Source organism: Furipterus horrens, unplaced genomic scaffold, assembly GCF_987537825.1.
Source record: "Furipterus horrens unplaced genomic scaffold, mFurHor1.1.pri manual_scaffold_4, whole genome shotgun sequence".
Lineage (NCBI taxonomy): Eukaryota > Metazoa > Chordata > Mammalia > Chiroptera > Furipteridae > Furipterus > Furipterus horrens.
In genome coordinates this window covers 66,725,559-66,746,185 of record NW_028327174.1, presented here as the reverse complement: position 1 = coordinate 66,746,185, position 20,627 = coordinate 66,725,559, and the positions used below count along the sequence as shown (strand labels likewise).

At 33.2% G+C, this 20,627-nt stretch overlaps 1 protein-coding gene across 4 annotated transcripts in view; it reads right to left on the bottom strand.

Annotated features, from left to right (window-relative positions):
- Nucleotides 1-8,767: 8,767 nt before the first annotated feature.
- Nucleotides 8,768-20,627, bottom strand: part of CPSF6 (cleavage and polyadenylation specific factor 6) — a 30,825-nt gene continuing 18,965 nt past the window's right edge. For 2 of the 4 annotated variants that reach the window (XM_090273591.1, XM_090273594.1), the window contains 4 exons: nt 20,412-20,527; nt 19,786-19,939; nt 15,626-15,818; nt 8,768-8,929 (listed from right to left, as the gene is read on the bottom strand). In XM_090273591.1, coding sequence (XP_090129717.1) covers nt 15,629-15,818; nt 19,786-19,939; nt 20,412-20,527 — 460 coding nt within the window. In that variant the 3' untranslated portion in view covers nt 8,768-8,929; nt 15,626-15,628. The remainder of the gene's footprint in view (nt 8,930-15,625; nt 15,819-19,785; nt 19,940-20,411; nt 20,528-20,627) is intronic. The other 2 variants (XM_090273592.1, XM_090273595.1) reach the window with 1 other exon arrangement.

Genomic DNA, 20,627 nt, shown 5'->3' with positions numbered 1-20,627 from the left:
CTTGCCTGGTAATAACATGTACTGTGTTCGGTAATAAAATGCTTGGAAAAATGAAGAGTTTAGGGAGTTAGTGGGTTCCATTCTTCAACAGAAAGGTGAAAATATACCTCATTAAGGTGTGCAGACATCCAACGCACTCTAGACAGGTAAATGGCCTATGCAAAGATTGAGACAGGAGTATCCCTGGCCTGTTTCAAAAACAAGGCTAAAGTGGCTGTAATGTAGTGAGCATGGGGGAAGGTACTGAGAGATCTGGTCAGAGAATTGAGGCCAAATCACCAAGGAACCTTTTAAGAACTGGAGCTTTACTTTGGTAGAAATGGGGAGCCACTGAAGGTTTTTGAATCAAGACAATAAAAACTCCTGACAGATGTGCTTAGGTGACTGTAGGGATGTAAAAGCAGAAAAACCTATTAGGAATTTCTGCACTAATATAGACAAACAATGAAGGCAGTGGTAATGTATGTAATTGATCAGAATCTGGGTATTTTCTGATGGTAGACAAAGATTTCCTGATGTATTGAATATGGAGTGTTGAGTCAAGATGATTTCAACATTTTGAGCTTAAGCAAGAGAGAGATGATGGTGCTGATGTTAGCTGCTGGGGAAGACTGTGAGCTGAATAGATGGTGGCGAATGGCAGAAGGTGAAAAGTTGAGATGTCTATTAGATATTCAAGTAGAGGTGTCCAGTAGGTAAAGCCTCCAGTTTGGGGGTGGGGGAAGGTCTGAATTGGAAATATAAACTTAGAAAACGAACAATATTAATTCATAAATCCACAGATAGGAAGACCATCAAGAAATGCAGGACACTAGCCCTCCTGGGAGTACCCCCAAATTAAAAGGTTAGGAAACAAGACATAGCAAAGAAGACTAAGGATGTATGGTATAATGAAAATATAAATTAAAACCTTCACTTACTACTTCTTACTTTTTATGCTAAGTGACCAACTTCTGGTAAGAGGGCATGTTTTGTCCTCAATATTCAGGTAAACAGGGGTCAAGTAACTTTAGGTAGGTTTATTGCCAGGTATGCTCAATACAAATGAAAGAAGCCGTGCCATTCATCTCTGTCCTTCCATTAGTGTTCATTCATAGACTTGGATCATTAAAAAGCCAAGGACAACATAATCGAATTGTTACATAAGTTTATGGCATGAAGTCTCCTAGAGGGCACAAATGGACAATAGCATGTTTGCAAATAATGTGAAATATATGATAGCTACTTTGTAGGTAGAAACTGCAAGTACCTATGAGGCATTTTTAATAAAATTAACAAGATAACCACTAAGTCGGTATGGCCTGTCTTATCTAGCACAGTATCTCATACAGGGCAGGTACGCATTTATAAAAATGCTGATGGCAACTAACCACCCGCCCCCATCACAAAAATACAGATGCATGGGTGATTCTATTCTGCAGCTGGGTGAACAACCATTGAATTGAAAAGTGATGGAGAAATTGTCTTCCCTATCCCATAGCTTGATCCACCTACCTACATTCTCTGTGACTGAATGTATTACTAAGAGGACTGCTGCTATAAAAACGAAGCCTATTTCCAGCTAGACTAACAAAGTCCTGCCCATGCTTCTACAGACCAGTATTAGTTCATTTCCCCAAACTTAAGCCATGACCCATTCATTGTACAATGCCCACAATCTTACCTTAAAAAAAAAAAAAAAAAAATCCCCACACAAGGATATGCTTATTGACTTCAGAGAGGAAGAGGGAACAGAGGTCAGAGAGGGAGATTCATCGACTGGTTGCCTCTAATATGCACCCAGAATGGGGATCAAATGACCAACCTTTTGGTGTATGGGATGACATTCCAATTAACTGAGCCACTTGGTTAGGGGAGCCCTCAACCTTTTTCTTTTTATTATTTTTTAGAGGAAGGAAGGAACATGAATGTGTGGTTGCCTCTTGCATGCTGCCAACTGGAGACCAGGCATGTGCCAATTGGGAATTGAACCAGCAACCCTTTGGTTCACAGGCCGGTGCTTAATCTACTAAACCACACTAGCCAGGGCTCAGCTTATATGAGTAATTAGGCAAGTCTTAAAATTCTACCACCTACCGACAGCCCACAAACTTCCTTTTATCTTGATCTATTCATATCTTCCTTCCCAGGGGAGGTTTCTTTCAATCCAAAGCTACTAGCTTCATACTACTGATCTCAATGAGTTATCAGTTTGTTTCCCAAACCAATGCCTGAAAGTTGTACCAGACTCACCTTCCCCCTTTTCCCATTCTCCACGTTCTCCCCATATTTAAACGGTTTCTTCTCTATTTTAACTTATTAAAGTTACAGCTAAACTCCAAAACCATATGGCTACATTAAGAGTTGCTATTCCTTGGCTTTCAAAAGCAGTAAATTCATATTGCCTCCACATCTTTTACCAAAGTTTCTCATTTGTTGATGGCATGACATTACATAAGCTCAGTCATCCTTCTTACCTTGTCATATCCAAACTTTCACTAAGTATTGTCAATTTTGCCTTTCACTAATTTCTCTACCTCTATTATAGCTCTCTTATGTCCCTGTAATTGAAGACTTTAAAGTTTCACCAGTTTACCTCACTTATCTTTTCTCTGCTTTAACCTACAGCCAAGATTTTTGAAATGCTAGTCTAATTGTGACACTTAAATGATTCCACATCATACTTGGGACAATGTGATTTACATGCCCTGAAAAGTCCTATCCCTTGCCCATTTCTTGAGCCCCCTACACAGGTTATGATCCTCACTTCCTACTTCAGCCAGATTGGCCTTCTTCTAATTCCTAACATGTTTCCTTCCTGCCAAAAGGCCTTCTGTTCAAACCTCATCTCTAGAAAATATTTCCCTGCACTATTTACCAAGTTGTGTTATTTCTTCTTTATGTCTCAGTATAACATTAAGGAAATAAAACCTATTTTCTGAATGCAGCTTTTTTGGGAGGTAAAGAATGTATATATCCTTTACCTGGCACTGACAATGACAGCTGATTGGAACTGATGTAAAATCCAAAAACTTGTCAGTAAAATATAAAAAGGAAAGTTTCTAATACTATTTATTTTATAGTAATTAGTACTAGGAAATAAAACTAGGAGATGGAAAAAACTCTGTCTATAATTCCTTTTTTAAAAAAACCCAAGTCTGGCTGGATAGCGCGGTTCACTTACTGTGGCCTCTATGTATTGTCCCTATACGTACACACCAAGGTTGCAGGGTTGTTCCTGGTCAGGGCACATAATCAACCAATGGATGCATGGATGGGTGGAAAAACAAATTGATGTTTCTCTTTCTCTAAAACCAATAATTTAAAAAACCAGTAAATTACAAAAAAATTTCAGCCTTTCACTAAACTAGGCCTTACTGACTCAAAGTTGTGTGTGGCACCAGGTTTAAAAGATGTACCTAATAATCTTTTCTTTCAGTAAAGTACTTTTTGCAAGAGTCTTACGATTCAAATGCAAGTGAGGATCAATGAGTGGAATTTTCTTTAAAATGTAAACATGGAACAGTATTAGATAAACTACCAAATCTGAACCACAATTTTAATTGGGATACGGGGAGGGGTCACTATAATGGTAACTTCTTATTTTTCAAAGGGTCATTTCAACTGTTTAGAACTGTTACCTTCAACATACTTTGAAGCATACAGGTGAGAAATCTGGGGCCTGATATATCAGGCACAAGAAATCTTACTGAAATCACAACTTGTTATTGTTTTAAAAGTACTCCATATTTCTTCAAAGCTAGCTGGTTAAATATTTTTGCCATGCTCTACATTTTTATTTGATTCAAGTCTAATAAGGTTAATAATCCCTCAAAACTAGACAAATGTTTTCTGAATCTTAAATTTAATAATAAAAGAGCCCAGAAGTCTTTGACAATTGGGAGAACTGCGGGAGGTCATCAATGTGCCTACTCTGAAGGGTTCTGAGGCATCACTGTCCTATGCACAATGTTTCTTGTATCTACACTTCAATAAACATCTCTATTTTTTATATTACACGGCTGGATACCTCCTGGACAGACCTTGCACATTATTTAACCATATACATGGTTAATGAATTATAAATCAAACAAAAAGGACAAACTGCAAAATGTTATCAAAACTGGTTTTATTTTCAATACAAGATAAACACCATGCTTGTTTCTAATGCAGTTTAAGGCCAACAATGGCCATAGCAAACTGCTGAACAATCACCTAAATGCTAAAGAAAGAAAAGACAGAAAGTAAACATTAAACACACAATTGCAATTACAAACATTTTAATAAAATGGAATGAACTTTCTAATAGAAGCAAATATGGAAGTCTAGTTCTCATGGACACCAAAAATATGTACCTTTGATCAAAATCATCTTACCTTTTTGCACAGAAATCTTATTGTGTGAAGTCACCAGAGTCAATAGCTAAAATTTCAAGACTTTCTTTGGCCTTCTAGTATTAGACAAATTATCTACAAACCGTGATTCAGTAATTCATGGATACTGGAATATGATACAATTTTTTTTAAGGGAATTCCATTAAAAATTGTAGAACAACTTTGTAAGGCTGTACAAAGGCTGTAAACTACTTTGCTAATATACCACGGATGAAGAGGAAGAAGGAATAATAATAGACCTTTTTTTAAGGCTAAAGTCATCAATGTTATAGATGCACTCCTTAGAATACACTATGATTTGCCCCAAAGGATCCTTTCCCATTAAATACCACCTGAGTACTTCAATTTTCAACGTAAAAAAATAAACATGAATTCATCACTGTATTTTAAAATAACTTACAACATGCTGAGAAGTGTTACGCAGTAACAATGAGACAAGAAAAAAAACCATCTTCAAAATGAAATGTTTTTTTTTTTTTTTTTCTGAATGCAGGGTCTGTCCAAATATGAAATTAATGTAAAACATTTACACCTATACTCTCATATGGAATGGAAAACTCTGTAGTCCTTACTATTCGCAGACATCATTTCAAGATTTGTGTGACTTCAATTAAATCCTACTTAATATTTTAAAAGACTCCCATTACAACGTTAATATAGCAGGAAGTCTTTAAAACATTAAAATCTGTACCTAACCAAATGTTTATACGTTCCATACAGAAACCATAGTAGCTGCATACTCAGTGTGAATGCCAAAAACCTGAAATTTTAAAGAAACATTGGTTAAGACAAGCCTAAATCAATCTGAACAGGATACAACTGCCTGAACATTTTAAATATTCAGAAAAATTCATATTGCTTCTTTCTAATGCCAAGAAAGAAGAGCATGAGAACTTCCTCTCAGAAGCCTAGACATTTTAGCACATATTCTATTTCAACTTACAATAAAATTTTAATCCTACATCTTCTGATTTCTCTAAATCAAAACTCTCACATTACTAACGCAAGGAATGCTATATGTAAGGCCACATCTTAATAAATTTTTATAATTTTTGGTTAAGCATTTCTTTAAAAATTAGTCTAAGGCTTCTAAGAGTCAAGTTGCTAAAAAAAATACACCAGTGTTTAAACTGAAGATTAATATAAAAACAAACAAACAAAAACACAAAAAAGCAACCCCCCCATACTTTAAGAACAGAAAAATAGAATGCTTTGCTACAAAAATCCCACTTAATATATTTTAGCACAAAAATGTCCAATACATACAATGGTAAGCGTGCATTTAAGTACATACAAGTGAAAAACATTTACAAACGGCTATGGGATGCAAATGGACTTAATGGATTAAAATTTAAAAGGCAGGTAGTATCTGTAAAACACCAAGAATTTCAATACTGTATTCTCAGTAAAGAATCAGAACATAAACTTCCTCTTAAAATAACAAGCTAAACCTTAAAACACAATATTGGAGCCATCTTATGAGATACAGAAAATGCAATGATCATTCAGGTAATAAAAGAAAGTTTGTAGTAGCATCTCATTGTATAAAACAGTATTGTGTTTAGTTATTGGCACAGTTAAATATATTAGGGAAAGTCTTGACTCTTCCAACAATTTTCCCCTTTCACTATAAAATGTTATACAACATTCATTAAAACCTCCATGTTTAGGAACTGACCTTAAAAAACTTGTTAAAAACAAATCAATGTTCTCCACAGGAGAATTAAATAAAAATAATACCTTAAAGTACAATCTATGTTATATGTGAACTGCAAAATGTAGTTAACTGCTTAAGAATATTCTAGGTAAACAGGACATTAAATGGACTAACTATGACCACTAGCCACTGCAACTTAGGCCAGATCTTGCTTATGAAAACTGACAAAATAAGCACTCCCAAATTTACACTGGCATATCCTTTCCATAACATATGTCCTTTAACTAAAAGCAGCACATTTCAATTCAAAGCGTTGCTTCAAGAAGCAATACAATTCAGGTGCTGTTATCACTCAAACATAACTTTACTGGCTGAAAGGAATGTGACTACACAGCACTAATAAATGCTATGGTTTAAAATTAACTTCAAGTTTGTTTTCATATCCACTATAATTATTTCTAAGAAGAAACTGAAAGGTCTCTGGGACTGTCTTTTTGGTGTGTCTGTAAATAAAAGATTTACCTCTTTGGATTGTTTTTATACATTAAAAAATTATTTTCAAATCACATCAGCCCACAGACAACAGAAGGGATATAAATAAAACAAGTCTTGCAATTTTCACCTTTACAGCTATACATTCATGTGTTATCAGGTAGAGAAAGACTGAAAAATTAATTGATCAAACCAAAGTTATTTCCTTCTGACAATACTTAAAAATAATGGACTAGCAATAAGCACTTCTAGTACACTCACACTTGTCTGCAACAATTCACATAATGAAATCAGCCATGTAGGGAGAGGAGTGACATAGAACGAGCAATTAAAAGGTTCCACTGATAAAAAGTGAAAAAGTAAACAAAGAATTAATTAGCATAAGATTTTCAGTTTCATTTCAAGTTCAAAGGCAGTTAGTTTTATGATTCCATTTAAAAACTGTTCAGAGAAAATTTTATTATCATGGATATTTACTTACCTTTTAAGCTTACTATTACCCAATTTCCCCTATAATATGTTTATGTCCATACTTTGCATTAGGACATTATAATGAAAATATAAAAAACTAAGAAAATGACAAAAACTAAAAAAAAAAAAAAACACAAAAAACAAAAAACCACCTATACACAAAACAAGAAAATCGATTTTGATACAACTCAGATAATGTTAAAAAGGCAAGTGCATTTTCAACAAAAGACTTTAAAAATTTGAGAGCAAACAGTTCTGATAAAAACACCAATGATCCCATGCACAAATACTCTCACAAAATATTTAAAAATAAAACTGGCAGTATCATGAATAATTTGAAACAGCTAGTTTTGTAAGAATTCGTGTGATAGCTCACAAGACGAAAAGTGAAGAACTGCAGTACAGATCTCTAGAGGGGTTCTATAGTTGCACGTGACATAACTAAAGTACCACTTTAAGCACTGTTCTGAAATTTGGCGATACTTAAAAGAAAAACGTGTATTATCAGAAGACCTCTCAAAGATATTCAGATCTTAAAAACATTAAATTATAACCTGTTTAAGGTTTTTAACTCAAATTTTTGTAGTGATTCAAATAACCTTCCTATAAAATGTCTAATCAAAGTGACACTGCCTATGCTACTACTGCAATTTAAACATATGCTAAGCAAATGCTTATACTGTAGGGCTATATGCAAGACAGGTTTAAAAGAAATCTTTGATTGAGTAACTCCAGCATGAACCAATACGTTGCATGAAAATACAGAGAATTCCTTAAAACTGTGGAGACTGGGTATACCTATAAGCTCCCATTACACACAGAGGAGAATACAACCTGATGTTAACAAATATCACACCCTTCAGAAATCTATACAGTAACCAGAAAATAAAACTAAGGCTTTCTTTACTCAAATCTGTCTGTTGCGTGACTATATTTACACTGCCCATGGCTTCGAAAATTAACCAGGAGCACTATCAATATAAAACTGCAAATAACTGCCGCATCAAATCATAACTGTCAAAATATTTTTTCAATGCCAGCAGTTTACAATTAAGCATTCCAGTACATCTGTGCTGTAATTAAGCTGCAGTACTGTAGCAAATAACGTATGAGTCTTTACTAAAATGTTAATATCACAAAATCGTTTTGACCCCTAACACATCACCTGAATTGCTGTCTGTGAAATTTCATTTTTACAGGTTTACATACCATTCAACAAAAATCACAAGCTAACTATGTAAAAACAACTAGAAAAGCAGAATATAGAAATACTAAATATCCATGTAATCATCTATCTAATATCAAAATCAAGGGCAACAGACACTTAATTAGTATGTTTAATTCACTGAACGCAAGATTAGATTGATGCATATCCACCAAGAATGCTATTGCAACGCTTTTTTAAAGGACAGTATAAATGTCATAGTAACATTATCTTTAGATATTGCTGAACACAAGACTTTCCCTGAGGTGTAAACATCAAATAACTTGAACAGCTTTACACATCAGCCCCATTAAACAGTTTATTACAACACTACATCTATTGTAATCAAAGTGGTGCTGTTTACAGACATTATCATATGAACATTTTTAACAAGAACAAACTACTATAAAAACAAGCATTTACTTGACATTTTTCCAATTGCTTGCACATTATAATGGCCAAAAAGTATATAACCAGTAATAAAGTTGCAAAAGCTATAACTTTTTAAATCACACAGGTTTTCTTCAAATAAAAACAGTTAAGCAACATAAAAAAAAGTAGAGCTACTGGTTACCATTTATGCAGATTTGCTTTATTCAGATCTATTCCTGTTCATTTTATCCATGAATCCTTACACGTTCAGTTCAATCACAAGAAGCAAACTGCTGGACAAGCGTCATGTTTCCCTCATGAAGACTCTTTTTGTCTTGGAAGGTGTTCCTCTTCCTTCAGCTGTAATGTGTCAAAATTTGTGATGTAGATTTTGCTATTCCCCATAATACACAGAAAAACGCTGGCTTAACTATACATACACAAGTCGTGCATCTACTTCACTGTTACGTATTCTAACACAAAATAAGAATTAACTGAAACAGTAGCTGCCTTTGTGGTGGAGAAATGCTCCCAATTTATGTGACAATTAAAACTGAGACATTGATTTCATTCTTCTTGGACATTACTGCCTTATAAATTTAATGACTGAAACAAGTGAAAATATAACAGCTACTGTTTCTGTGATGAAAACATTATAAGTCATTTTCTAAAGTATGCATACTACAAAAATAAATTAAAAAATGCTTGAATGATTTAATGTGATTATTTTTCATTCAGCCACATATCAATTCTATGGAACACATTAACAATTAAATGCGAACTGAATATAAAATGCAATAAATTAGTTTACAAATTAGTTTTATTTATTTGACAGCATACAGGAACTTCTGCAAATGTTATCAATCAAAAGGTCCTCCTTGTTACAATATTTATAAATAAAATTTATAAATATATAGCTCAGTATGCACATTTAAATAAATATAGTAACATCCACATACAAATCTTTAGACATAATACAAATTTAAAACATTTACTTTCACTCTATTCAACCTATATTTAAATAGCTAAGTAGTATATAAACTAACCCAAAACAAGCTTACTAGGAATCTACAATGATAAATTTAATTGAAAACTCAAAAAAAAAAACCCAATAAATTTGATAAACTAAAATTTCAATACATAAATATGCAAACTTCAAGTGGAGATTCACAAAAGACAATTAACTTGGATATAAGTGATCACTGAAACATCAGGTATTTAAAATATAAATCAAAGAGAGCATTTCAATGATAAGATGATGCAGTAAAGAGGCAAAAGAGCAAAATATTTAGTGATATTTTGCCATAAAAATATTTTAGAAATATTTTTGCTCTACAATTAAGAGAAATACTCTGTTGAAACTATAAATTTCATCATCTATGTCCTTTCTACTAGCTGTAAGAATCTTCAAAGAATCAGTACATATATATATATGATATTCCCATTGCCTAGCAGTAAAACCTAAACTGTACAACTGCAAAAGGAAAAAACAATGCCATAACCTTGGACTTTCTCCTTTAAATGGTTTGCTGTCTTCAAAAAGATACTTAAGCCCCATTTCTAATGTTACCTGTTATTTCACCCTTATTGTTAATGAACCTTTTGGTGGAATTATTTAATGGGAAAAAAACCTAGAAAGGCTACTTTTATGTTTTATTTGTATTTGCAATGTAATTTTAAAACTAGTATCACAGTATTAAAGAGACAATGAATATGAAAAAAATGGATTACTGAAAAAGTCATAAATCTTATTGCAAAAGAATGCTACTACCCCTGCCCCCTTTTTGATTATGCTGGGAGGGATGAGTCATTAAAAGGGAAAATTTATGTAATTTCACAATGAGCAAAACAAAAATATCCAACCCTTCCAAAAATCGTATGGCATACATTGCAACTTTATATCATTCATCACTCCAATGGAGAATTTTACTACTTTTAATGTAGAAAATCTTATTCGTGATATTACAACACACATCTTTATCCAGGATGAATGCACTCATCTTTTGCAGGATTATACTTGAGCTAAATCTTTACTATTAATAAGTCTCTCATTTTCACCATACAGACATAAAATCTAGGGGATACTCTGACAGTTTTTATTTCTATTTCTAAACACTTTACAGTTATTCATTTGGAAATACAAAATTTACAATCTCAAACGAAGGCAAATTTGAAGGCAATACAACCCATTTCCAATAATCCATTTCCATATTATAGTCTTAAATTTCTAAGTAGACATCTACATAAACAAATATATCAAAAAGAAGCTTAAAAATGACAAATACATCCAATGCCCTTGTTTTCAGAATACCATTTGGTCAAATCTTTTCATGTCAATGGCACACAATTACTTGCTTTAACTATCAGTTATAAAAAGAAGATCTGTGTTAACAGTTGTTAACTAAGTAACAAATGGAACCTGCACTTCCTCAGTGAAGTCTGTAAAGTGAGCACTAAATAAAATTTCAATACAGAGTAAGGCACCTGCATTTTCAGATTAATGAGGTCAAGTCAAATTATGAGTTTTCTGTTAGAAAACTAACCAAATTTGTTAGCATCAGTATCTTAAAACACTTGGCAAATCCAACCTTCAAGTAAAAGATTCAAATGTGTATTTGATACGGCTCTTTTATAGGTTTTCGTATTAATAATTGAATTTCAATAATTCTAATATAATTTTAGAGATGTGCTTTTCTTAACTCAGTGAAATAAAATTCACTTTTATCTCAAAATTTCTCCTTCATGAGAGGAATGGAGATGGGGTGAGCAAAAGAAATAGAAGTATCTTAACGTAAGTTAAAAGCTTTTTGAAAATCAAAATTCCTTCCTGCATTGACAGGAATATACTACACTGCAGTACGTTCTGTAGATGTTTACAAAAAATTCCCTTACTACGCAAACATTTACCTTAATTTTTCAATCTTCAGACATAGTACTTACCTCGTTTTAACTAAAGCCTTTTATTACACTATAAAACCTTTACATGATTGTTGCTATAGGCAGTTCATTAAAGAGTAGGAATAAACTACCACAGTAAAATAAAACTCAGCTTTGTACTTAAAATTTCACAAAATGGACATTTCAAAATGAGCTGTTTACGTGATTCAGAATTCACTCTGAGAGTTAAAACATGCTACTCCATAAAGCAAACTGGTAAATTTAGATAGCATATAGGGCAAACTTAGCCCTTAATGGTTATTAGATTTTTGTTAAACAATGTTAACGAGTCATTCAAAACATTATTCATTCAAAACACTCTAATTTACAAACTAAAACAATGGTAAAAGATTTCATGATGAGAGACCAAGGTGACTCACATTGGCACCGATTTTTTTTTTTTTTTTAAGAGGGAACATTAATTGTTTGTAAACAACCATATTCTTAAACCACAGTGAGCAAAGATTCACTCTACATTCATTCCAGGGATCACTTTCTACCCTCTCACATTTAACAATTAAGATAGCTATGCAGTCAGGTTTTACCAATACTAAAAGCAAGAAAAATCAGAGTAAAAGAAGCGAGAGCTAGCATATCCAAATGAAGCAGTTAGGCTATATGGGAAAACACACAAAGAAAACACAGGGCTGGACAATACTTAGGAAGATTTCACGTGACCTAAGATTTAATTTTTAAATCTCATCACCACAAGTATCATTCATCAGATAATTAAGAGAATTTAATTTTCACATTAAGCCTCAAAGTAACACTAACTCTTAAGAAGATGAAACATCTTAATATATAAAACCATGTGTTTCTTTTGGCTTTTTTTGTTTTCCCCAAATTCATGAAAAGCTATAAAGTGAATAAGAGATGCAATGTGCCCTTAATCTTGTGTACTACCAATCTCTAAGATCATAATATTTATGGTAGAAGTAATCATTGAACAAAAAGTGTAATTATTTAATCCATATTCCATACATGATGCTTAAATTTTTTATCAAAGAAATGGATAATGACTTGAGAATATATAAAACCACATTTATCAAGGATAGGGAGAGATAAAGACTTTAAAAAAATAATTTGGTTTCAATATTCTTCAGTACACAAGGAGAAACTGAATTATTAACAAAAATTTATTGAGTAGGGTTGTTCCAAACAAGTAATAAGTGGAATGCAACCTAAAACAACTCAACTATGAAAGCAAAGTTATTTCTGTAAGAAGTGTATAATCTAAAAGCACTGAAAATACTTTTGTTTTGCTCAGAGTGGTCTAAGAATAGAGGCAGAAATTACAGAATTTGAAGCACAATATATTTACAGACTGAAAATTTACAATAGTGATATTCCCATTAAAATATTATCTATTTGAAATTAGGTATTTATGCTTTTAGAAAAACTAATACATTTTAAAAATGAGAAAATGCAATTAACATTACCAACAGTTTGAACACACACAAAAAAATTAAGATGGAACAGACATTAACAGCTTGCCAACATTATTTTGTTTCCAGTCAAATTAAGAACTTGCCCTTTTAGCCATTATCATCACTTTAATAGATTACATTATTTTTTTATTTGCATACAGACTTACTAACATTCACTTTAGCTGCCAAGTTATTCTTATTCCATTTAGTCAATTTAAGATTTACATGAAAGCTTAAAAGGACTCATATTGAAAAACTTCTGAAAAGGTCAAGAGACCTTATTATTATGGTTATTAAATGTGAAGATAGTTGACTATATTTAATCCCAGTACCCATCCCTTTATTCATGTCTACATATGCAATAGATAAGTTTGGTATAGCAGAGATATAATATCCCAGAATAACAGGATTTTCTGCACTGGAAATGCTCACGTAAAATTTTGCATGGATGAAGGCACATAATATTACAACTCAATTCTGATTAATATACAAACAAAACATGGAAATTTTGGTATGGTACACACCAGTGATTAATAAAAAATGTCAACAACAGTTTGCAAGTTAGGAATTCATAGTTAATGTCTGAATCTAATGAAACTCAAGCCATGATCTAGTTAGGTGTACCCATTACTGGAATGTAATGTTAGTTAATTCAAAGACTATGCTAGTTTAAATAGAACCAGTAAAAAAAAAAAAAAAAAAAAAAAAAAAACTCACTGACTGGTTCAAAAGCCCCTGATGAGGACATACAATCTTAAGAGATGACTAAAAACTTATGCAAGTTTCATTAACATGCCTTCAGTAAATAGAATCTTATTGATAACTGACAAAGCCTAAATAAAAATATAACTTGTAGGATTTGTACCTTACTATATAAATGAAATGACTGATAAGAGTTAAACATTGAAGTAAATTTGGCCACAATTCACCTTAAGCCACTGATGGACACTGACAATTTTTTCATAAGATGAGATCAGATCCATTCAACCCAAGGGGAAAGAAACCTGTATGTTTAATATTTAATGTTTGAATTTGCATGATACCACATTCAATTCTTATTCATATCTGAAACACAGCATCAATTTCAACAAGTTTAATTGTAAAAGTGAAAGGTGTTCTGCATCATATTAAAAAATGTTTTGAGAATTATTTATGTTAAATTCTATAATACAATACATGGAGGACTATTTTAAAATCAAAATTTTGATACTCAAAACACATACTTGAAATGCAAGGAAAGGTTTTAAAACTGGCCTTTTCACTTAAAAGATCCCTTAAAACTAGAAATAATGTAATAGCTTATTGTGTACCATAAAAGTAAGACTTACATACTTATTTTCTAAATTGTATATTTCAAAAAAACTTAACATTTGCTAAACTATATCTACTGTAGTTAAAGAAACTACTATTCTATCACAAAATTATACACTTGATAGTCTTTGATAGTCTGTAACAATTTAAATACTAACAATTACCATCATTTAATTTTCAATGTTTCCCATGAATATGGAAAATAATTGTATAAAGAATAACAGTTACCTATAAGGGGTTTGTTTAGCCTAACCTGAAAATGCCACCAACATATAAAGAAAAAAATATTTGTTTACAGAATAACCTTTGTGTAACATACACAAGTCTTTGTAAAGCCCACCTCCCACCTTTCACATGAATAAATGCGTTCACAAATATAAAAATAATATTACACGTGAAAATGAAGTAGAAACAGACAACCCTTCCCACTTTATGAAAAATGTTCACAAGAAAGTTTTAAAATACAGAAAAAAAGACAATGATTATGGCTTATGAATGAGACAAAGAAAATTATTTCAAGGTTATTCTAACCTGGGATGTATAATTTGATGCACCTTAAAATTCTTAGATATGAAGTACCCCAAACCGATTTAAATTGAGTAAGTTTCATATCTTCTTTGCAAATTAAAGAATACTGTTTCTTTTTCTTTTTAAAAGATTTTTATTTACTTATTTTCAGAGAGAAAGGAAGGGAGGGAGAAAGGGAGAAAGGGAAATATCAATGTGCGAGAGATACATTCATCGGTTGCCTCTCGAATACCCCCAACTTGGGACCTGGCCTGCAACCCAGACATGTGTCCTGACTGGGAATCGAACCAGCAACGTTTTGGTTCGCAGGCCAGCACTCAATACACTGAGCCACACCAGCCAGGGCCTCTTTCTTTTCTTTTAAAAACAAAAACCAGATGCTAGGAAAAATGTCTTTAATAATTTTTTTTTTTTTTTTTTTTAAGTAGAAATGCTCTTTCAATGTTGAGAACCATCCTGTATTTTTAAGTTTTAGAGATAAATTAGTTCCAAGAGAGAAACTTGAAATTTAGTCTAAGCACTATATATATATATATGAAATAACTCCCTGTATTTTTAAAAATTTATTTTAGAAGTAGACAATGAGTCCTCTAGATGACTTCTTGATTTCTTAAGACCCTTAACAATCTGAAAGCTAGAAGTTATAACTCAGTGATACAATATTCAGAGGTCAAATTTTTTACCTGTTATTACTTACCTGTCATTTGTCTCAGATGCTTCCAGAAGATTAAATTCAGAACAAGTAGTTGGACCATTTAAAATGTAGGTATATACTGTATAAACAACAGCCTTGGAGTTATAATTACTATTAATAATGCATATACTAAATACAGCAGGAACAAGGAATACTCACCTTCTAACGATGACGATATTCGCGCTCTCGGTCACGCTCCCGATCTCGGTCCCGGTCCCGGTCCCTGTGTCTTTCTCGTTCTCTACTTCTCTCTCTATAATAATCATCATGACGATCTCTACTGCGGGATTTATGACGACGACTCTTTTCTCGTGATCTACTATGGTCCCTCTCTCTCGATCGTTCACGTCTTCTAAAAGAAATTACTGGATTAATGCTCTCCATAATTGCATAGCTTAAAAAGATATTCAATATTTTGGTGTTTAAAAATACCAAAGGCAAAAAAAATCTTTATAAGTCTAGCTTAGACTTATGATATCCTCAACTGTCCATAATAGTTTATCAATGCACCTAAAAGTATGAAGTAGAAATTCCATTTTTAAAAACATTCACCCCCAAATTGGGAACCTGTCACACCAGGGTAATATATCATATCATCTGTTATATCTATTATAATTGGTAGTTTAAAACAGAAATGTAGTGTTTACTGAATGAAAAACAGAAAGGTAAAGGAGAAAATTTCAAAGAACTTCTGTTTCAAGCTAAAGAACATAGAGAAGGTAGTTTTGTAAATTCATAAAATCACTCAGTATACAATGGAACTTAAATATATAAAAATTACCACCTATTAACACAGGTTACCTATACCTATATATTAATATCAACTTTACATTTATAATGAAATAAAATATGCTACTCCTCCTAAGAAACTTTCTACTAATATATTCATATTTGCTTGGAGAGCTGGGAAATGTGGTAGGAAGCAGAGGAGAAAATCCAGTAATTACGACCACTAGTAAAGACTGGGATACTATTCACATAATTAATAAAGAGAAATGTTTCATGAACCACTTAAAACATACACGTAACTTAGCAAAGTATGTTGCCTAAAATACATTTAGAAATTCTATTCTAAATTTGAAATTCACAATAAGGAAATAACAACTGCCTAGTTTAAATTTCTATTTTGTATTTTTACACCAGACAAACTACACTTAGCAAACATTATTAGGTGCTCACTTTGGACTTAAACAGTTTAAAAGACTGTATAAGATACCGTTTTTAGCTATGACTAATTTGTTCAGATATAAAAATCCTTATACTGGGTCAAAAGGTAGTAATTATAAAGTTGGGGACCATAACAAGAAGCTCCTTTTCCTTAACTTTATGAAGAAGACTCTACCACCAATAGAGTACACAAAAGACAGATCTAAGAGTATCATGTGAAGATTAAAGATCTAACTTTCAAAAATAAGCAAAATTTCAAGGTCAGTAGTAATACTAAAAAAATGGAATTTACCTAATTAAATAACTAAGACTAGGTCACTCATTAACTCCCTTACTCAAGAAATGTTTATTTGGCATCCATTCTGTAGTCACTAGAAGTACTTTAGTGACAGTCATTATGGAAAACAAGTATGGAGGTTCCCCCCCAAACTAAGAATAGAGCTAGCATATGACCCATGAATCACTTTTCTAAGTATCTACCAAAAAAATTAAAAATATTTATTCATAAAGATATATGTATGCATAGGTTCACTGCAGCATTACACATGTTAGCCAAGACATGGAAATAACCAAAGTGTCTGTCAATGGATAACTGGATAGATGTGTTTCATATATACAATGAAATACTAGTCAGCCATAAGAAAGGATAAAATACTGCCATTAGCAACAACATGAATTGGATCTTGAGAGCATCATGATAAATGCAGTAAGTCAGATAGAAAAAGTCAAGAACCATACGATCTCACTCCTTTCAGAAAGCAACAAATGAACAACAAAACTCATTAACAGAAGAGTATGGTGGTTACCAGAGGATAAGAAAAGATTATGAAGAAAGCAAAGGGCATTAAATATATGGTGGTGAACACACAATGTACACTTGAATATTATATAATGTTATTAACCAATGTCATCACAATAAAGTTAATTGAAAATGGTATGAGTGTGTGTGTTAATAGAGGTTTTTTTGACCAAGACTTTGACTGGAATGTCATACCTAAAGGAGACATGCTTGGGCTCTGGTTGTTACCAAAAAGCCCTGAGGAACTGGGATTGACTTTCAAAGGTAATAAAAGCCCCTGAGATAAAAGGCCTGGTACCGTGGTTGGTTGTGCGGTCCACAGCAATCTTTCCAGGGAAGGAATGAAGGTTGTTTTCTTGAAAGATGGCTAGAAGGGACCTTAAGGCACAATGGAAAACCAGAAAGACTTGGAAAAGACAGGTGTGTACCGGCAAGGCTGAATGCCAGGTATGTGGCTCAAGTTGTGCCCTGAAGGGCAGACTGAAGGTCACCCTAAATGTTCCTTGCGTAAGTTCCAGCAAAGCAGAACTAAAGATCATAAGTGATCGGTTGCTGCTCTTTTTGTGTTTATGCAAATGAACAGGATAAATTTAAAATGGACTTAATGCAGTCCCTTTAATGACAAGGAGGGTAATCTTAGGGAGAAAAATCGTGATTCAAGGAAAATCACAATGCTCAGTGGTAGACTATAAAGTAGTGCAGCTGTCTTTTAAAGTTTCTTTTCATTTAAAATTTGTTTTCATTTGAAAGTTAAACTATGTCTGTGGTATCATCAAAGATGTTTAATTTATAGGCAAGAAGAATGTCAAATGCCTTGCAACTGGATGTTTTTCCAATAAGACAATCTTACATATTTAGAGATTTGTTTGTGGGTTATGTTACATAAGTTAACATGTGTTTCCTGTTTTCAAAGGGCATAAGCCCATGATCTCATTACCTGAGTGATTATCATCTGTACATATAGGCCTCACTTAATCCTGTCTGCATCACTGCCTCTTGAGACTCAACGGTTTGGCTGAACTAAGTGGCTGGGTTGGTGAAGAATGGGGTGGTCTGTGGGCTTCACTTTAAAACTGGTTTGTCTTTTCTATCCTAATGGCTTGGACAGAAAGAGCCCAGAGGTCTGAGAGGGGGGAAACCTAAAATATTCCCCTCAGCCCAAACTAAGTATAATGAGTAAAAGGGTATTTATTGGATAGATGAGATGTGCCTGGCACACCTTCCTCCAAAGAGCCCTTCTTTTCCCTAACATGGGACATTGAAAAATTAATACCTGCCTTTTGTCATGTAGTGGTTATGGACTGAATGATGCTTTTTAACCCTGTTGCCAAATCTGTTGCCTTCAGAATACAACAAGGATGCCAGCCTGTTAAACTGAGCACGCCATTGTCCGAGGACAGCCAACCGACCTGGAGTCTGCATGATCCTTCCCCATGTGGGAAGGCCACCCTCCCTCCATACCCCCACTCTTATTAGGGATTTCTGGACCCAAAGGTAGGTAGGACGACGACCATGCCCAGCTTGAAGCAGCTAGAGGAGCTCAAGTCCTTCGCCCATTGTCCTTTAGAGATTATAAAGGGTCTGAGAGGGAGAGATTGTTATTTTTTGTTAAAATAATTAATTGATTATTTTAAAAAAAGGAAGAAGAATATATGAAAGGGTGAAGGGGGAGAGCTTGTATGTACGAACCATGGGCATGGACTTGGGGGGCAGACTGTTGTGGGGGGTTCTGGGCAGAGGGGAGCAAAGGGGAAAAAATTGGAACTATTGTAACAATATAATCAATAAAATACACTTAAAAAAAATGGTATGAGTAAGTCCCCTTCCATCTTTCAACATGTATAGTGAAAAAATGTGAATTAACAATGAGAATATAGCGAGTACTATGAAAGAAACAACAGAAGACCTCTGCTAGAAGTTAAGATTGAGTTGAGGCATGAAAAAAAAGAAATCGTGTGACAAGCCAAGAAAAAGGGGCTCCTAACAGAAAGAATGTGAAGTACAAAAACAGTGAGATGGTCAAGTTGCTAGAGGTGTCAAGAGAAAGAGAAGGGAGACTGGTATAGATAGAGAATAGTAAGCAAGGGAAGAGGCACATAATGAGAGTGAAAGATAGATAGGGACTATGTCACACAATTTGTTTCCAGTCTTATTCTAAGAGTAAATGGAAGTCTTTAAAGGGTTTTAAGCAAATGAACACCTGACATTTGATTTAGAGCTAAAAAAACAAAAAAACTCTTAACTGCTTGGTAAACAGTAATAAATATTATCAAAGTCCTAAGCCCCAAATATATTATTTGTTTATTTGTAAAAGCAGCAGTTTTAAAATAGACATGAGACAGGAAAGTTTTACCTTGATCCAGAACCATAAGACTTGGATTCAATTCCATGAAGGCAATCTTGCAAAGAGCTAATAAGAACTTTGCAACGATCATCAGCAGATACTTTGGATTGTTTAATTAAAGAAATTGCAGTTACCAGTGTCTCAATAGCACTCCCATAATCACCTGTGAAGGGAAGAAGAGGGGTTCAAGTCAAATGAATTTTGTTTTCAAAATACCACCAAACCAGTTGCAGTAAGAGTGATAAAGCATTTTACAAAAACTTAAAAATGATCACAAATGTCTTAATTTTTCCTTTAGTGTTTCACCATTTGGAAAAGGCTTTTATTACATAAAATTAGCACAATTTGCTATTATTATAGCTGTGTAAAGCAGGTTATTATTTTGTAAATATGTTAATAAATGAGCTGCCCTAAGGCTCCTGACTAATTAAATGTCAGGGCTAAGATTTAAGCCTACATCTAATATTTTTTAATTAGGTGGTTTTGCATTACACTATGACACACAGCTTTCTTCAATACCTTTTAAAATACAGGTAATGATTTGAAAATATAAAAATAAAAATAATTACTACATGTAAATGATCATTCTTAATAACGTAAATAAGAAGTATTAATACAGGAAGAAATATACAAACCAGCACTGGCATCAGACACAGCTCTTGAAATAGCACTGCTTGAGATTGCCCTATTTCTGTTCATGATTTCTTCAAACTCTGCTTCACTCAATGGCGTTCTTGCTGTATCCATTTCCCTATGAAATCAGAATAAACCTTAAATCATGCTGAACAGATTTTCTAAGTATTAATAGCATAAAGCAATTCACACTGGCTGCTTTTGACAAGAACCGTAAC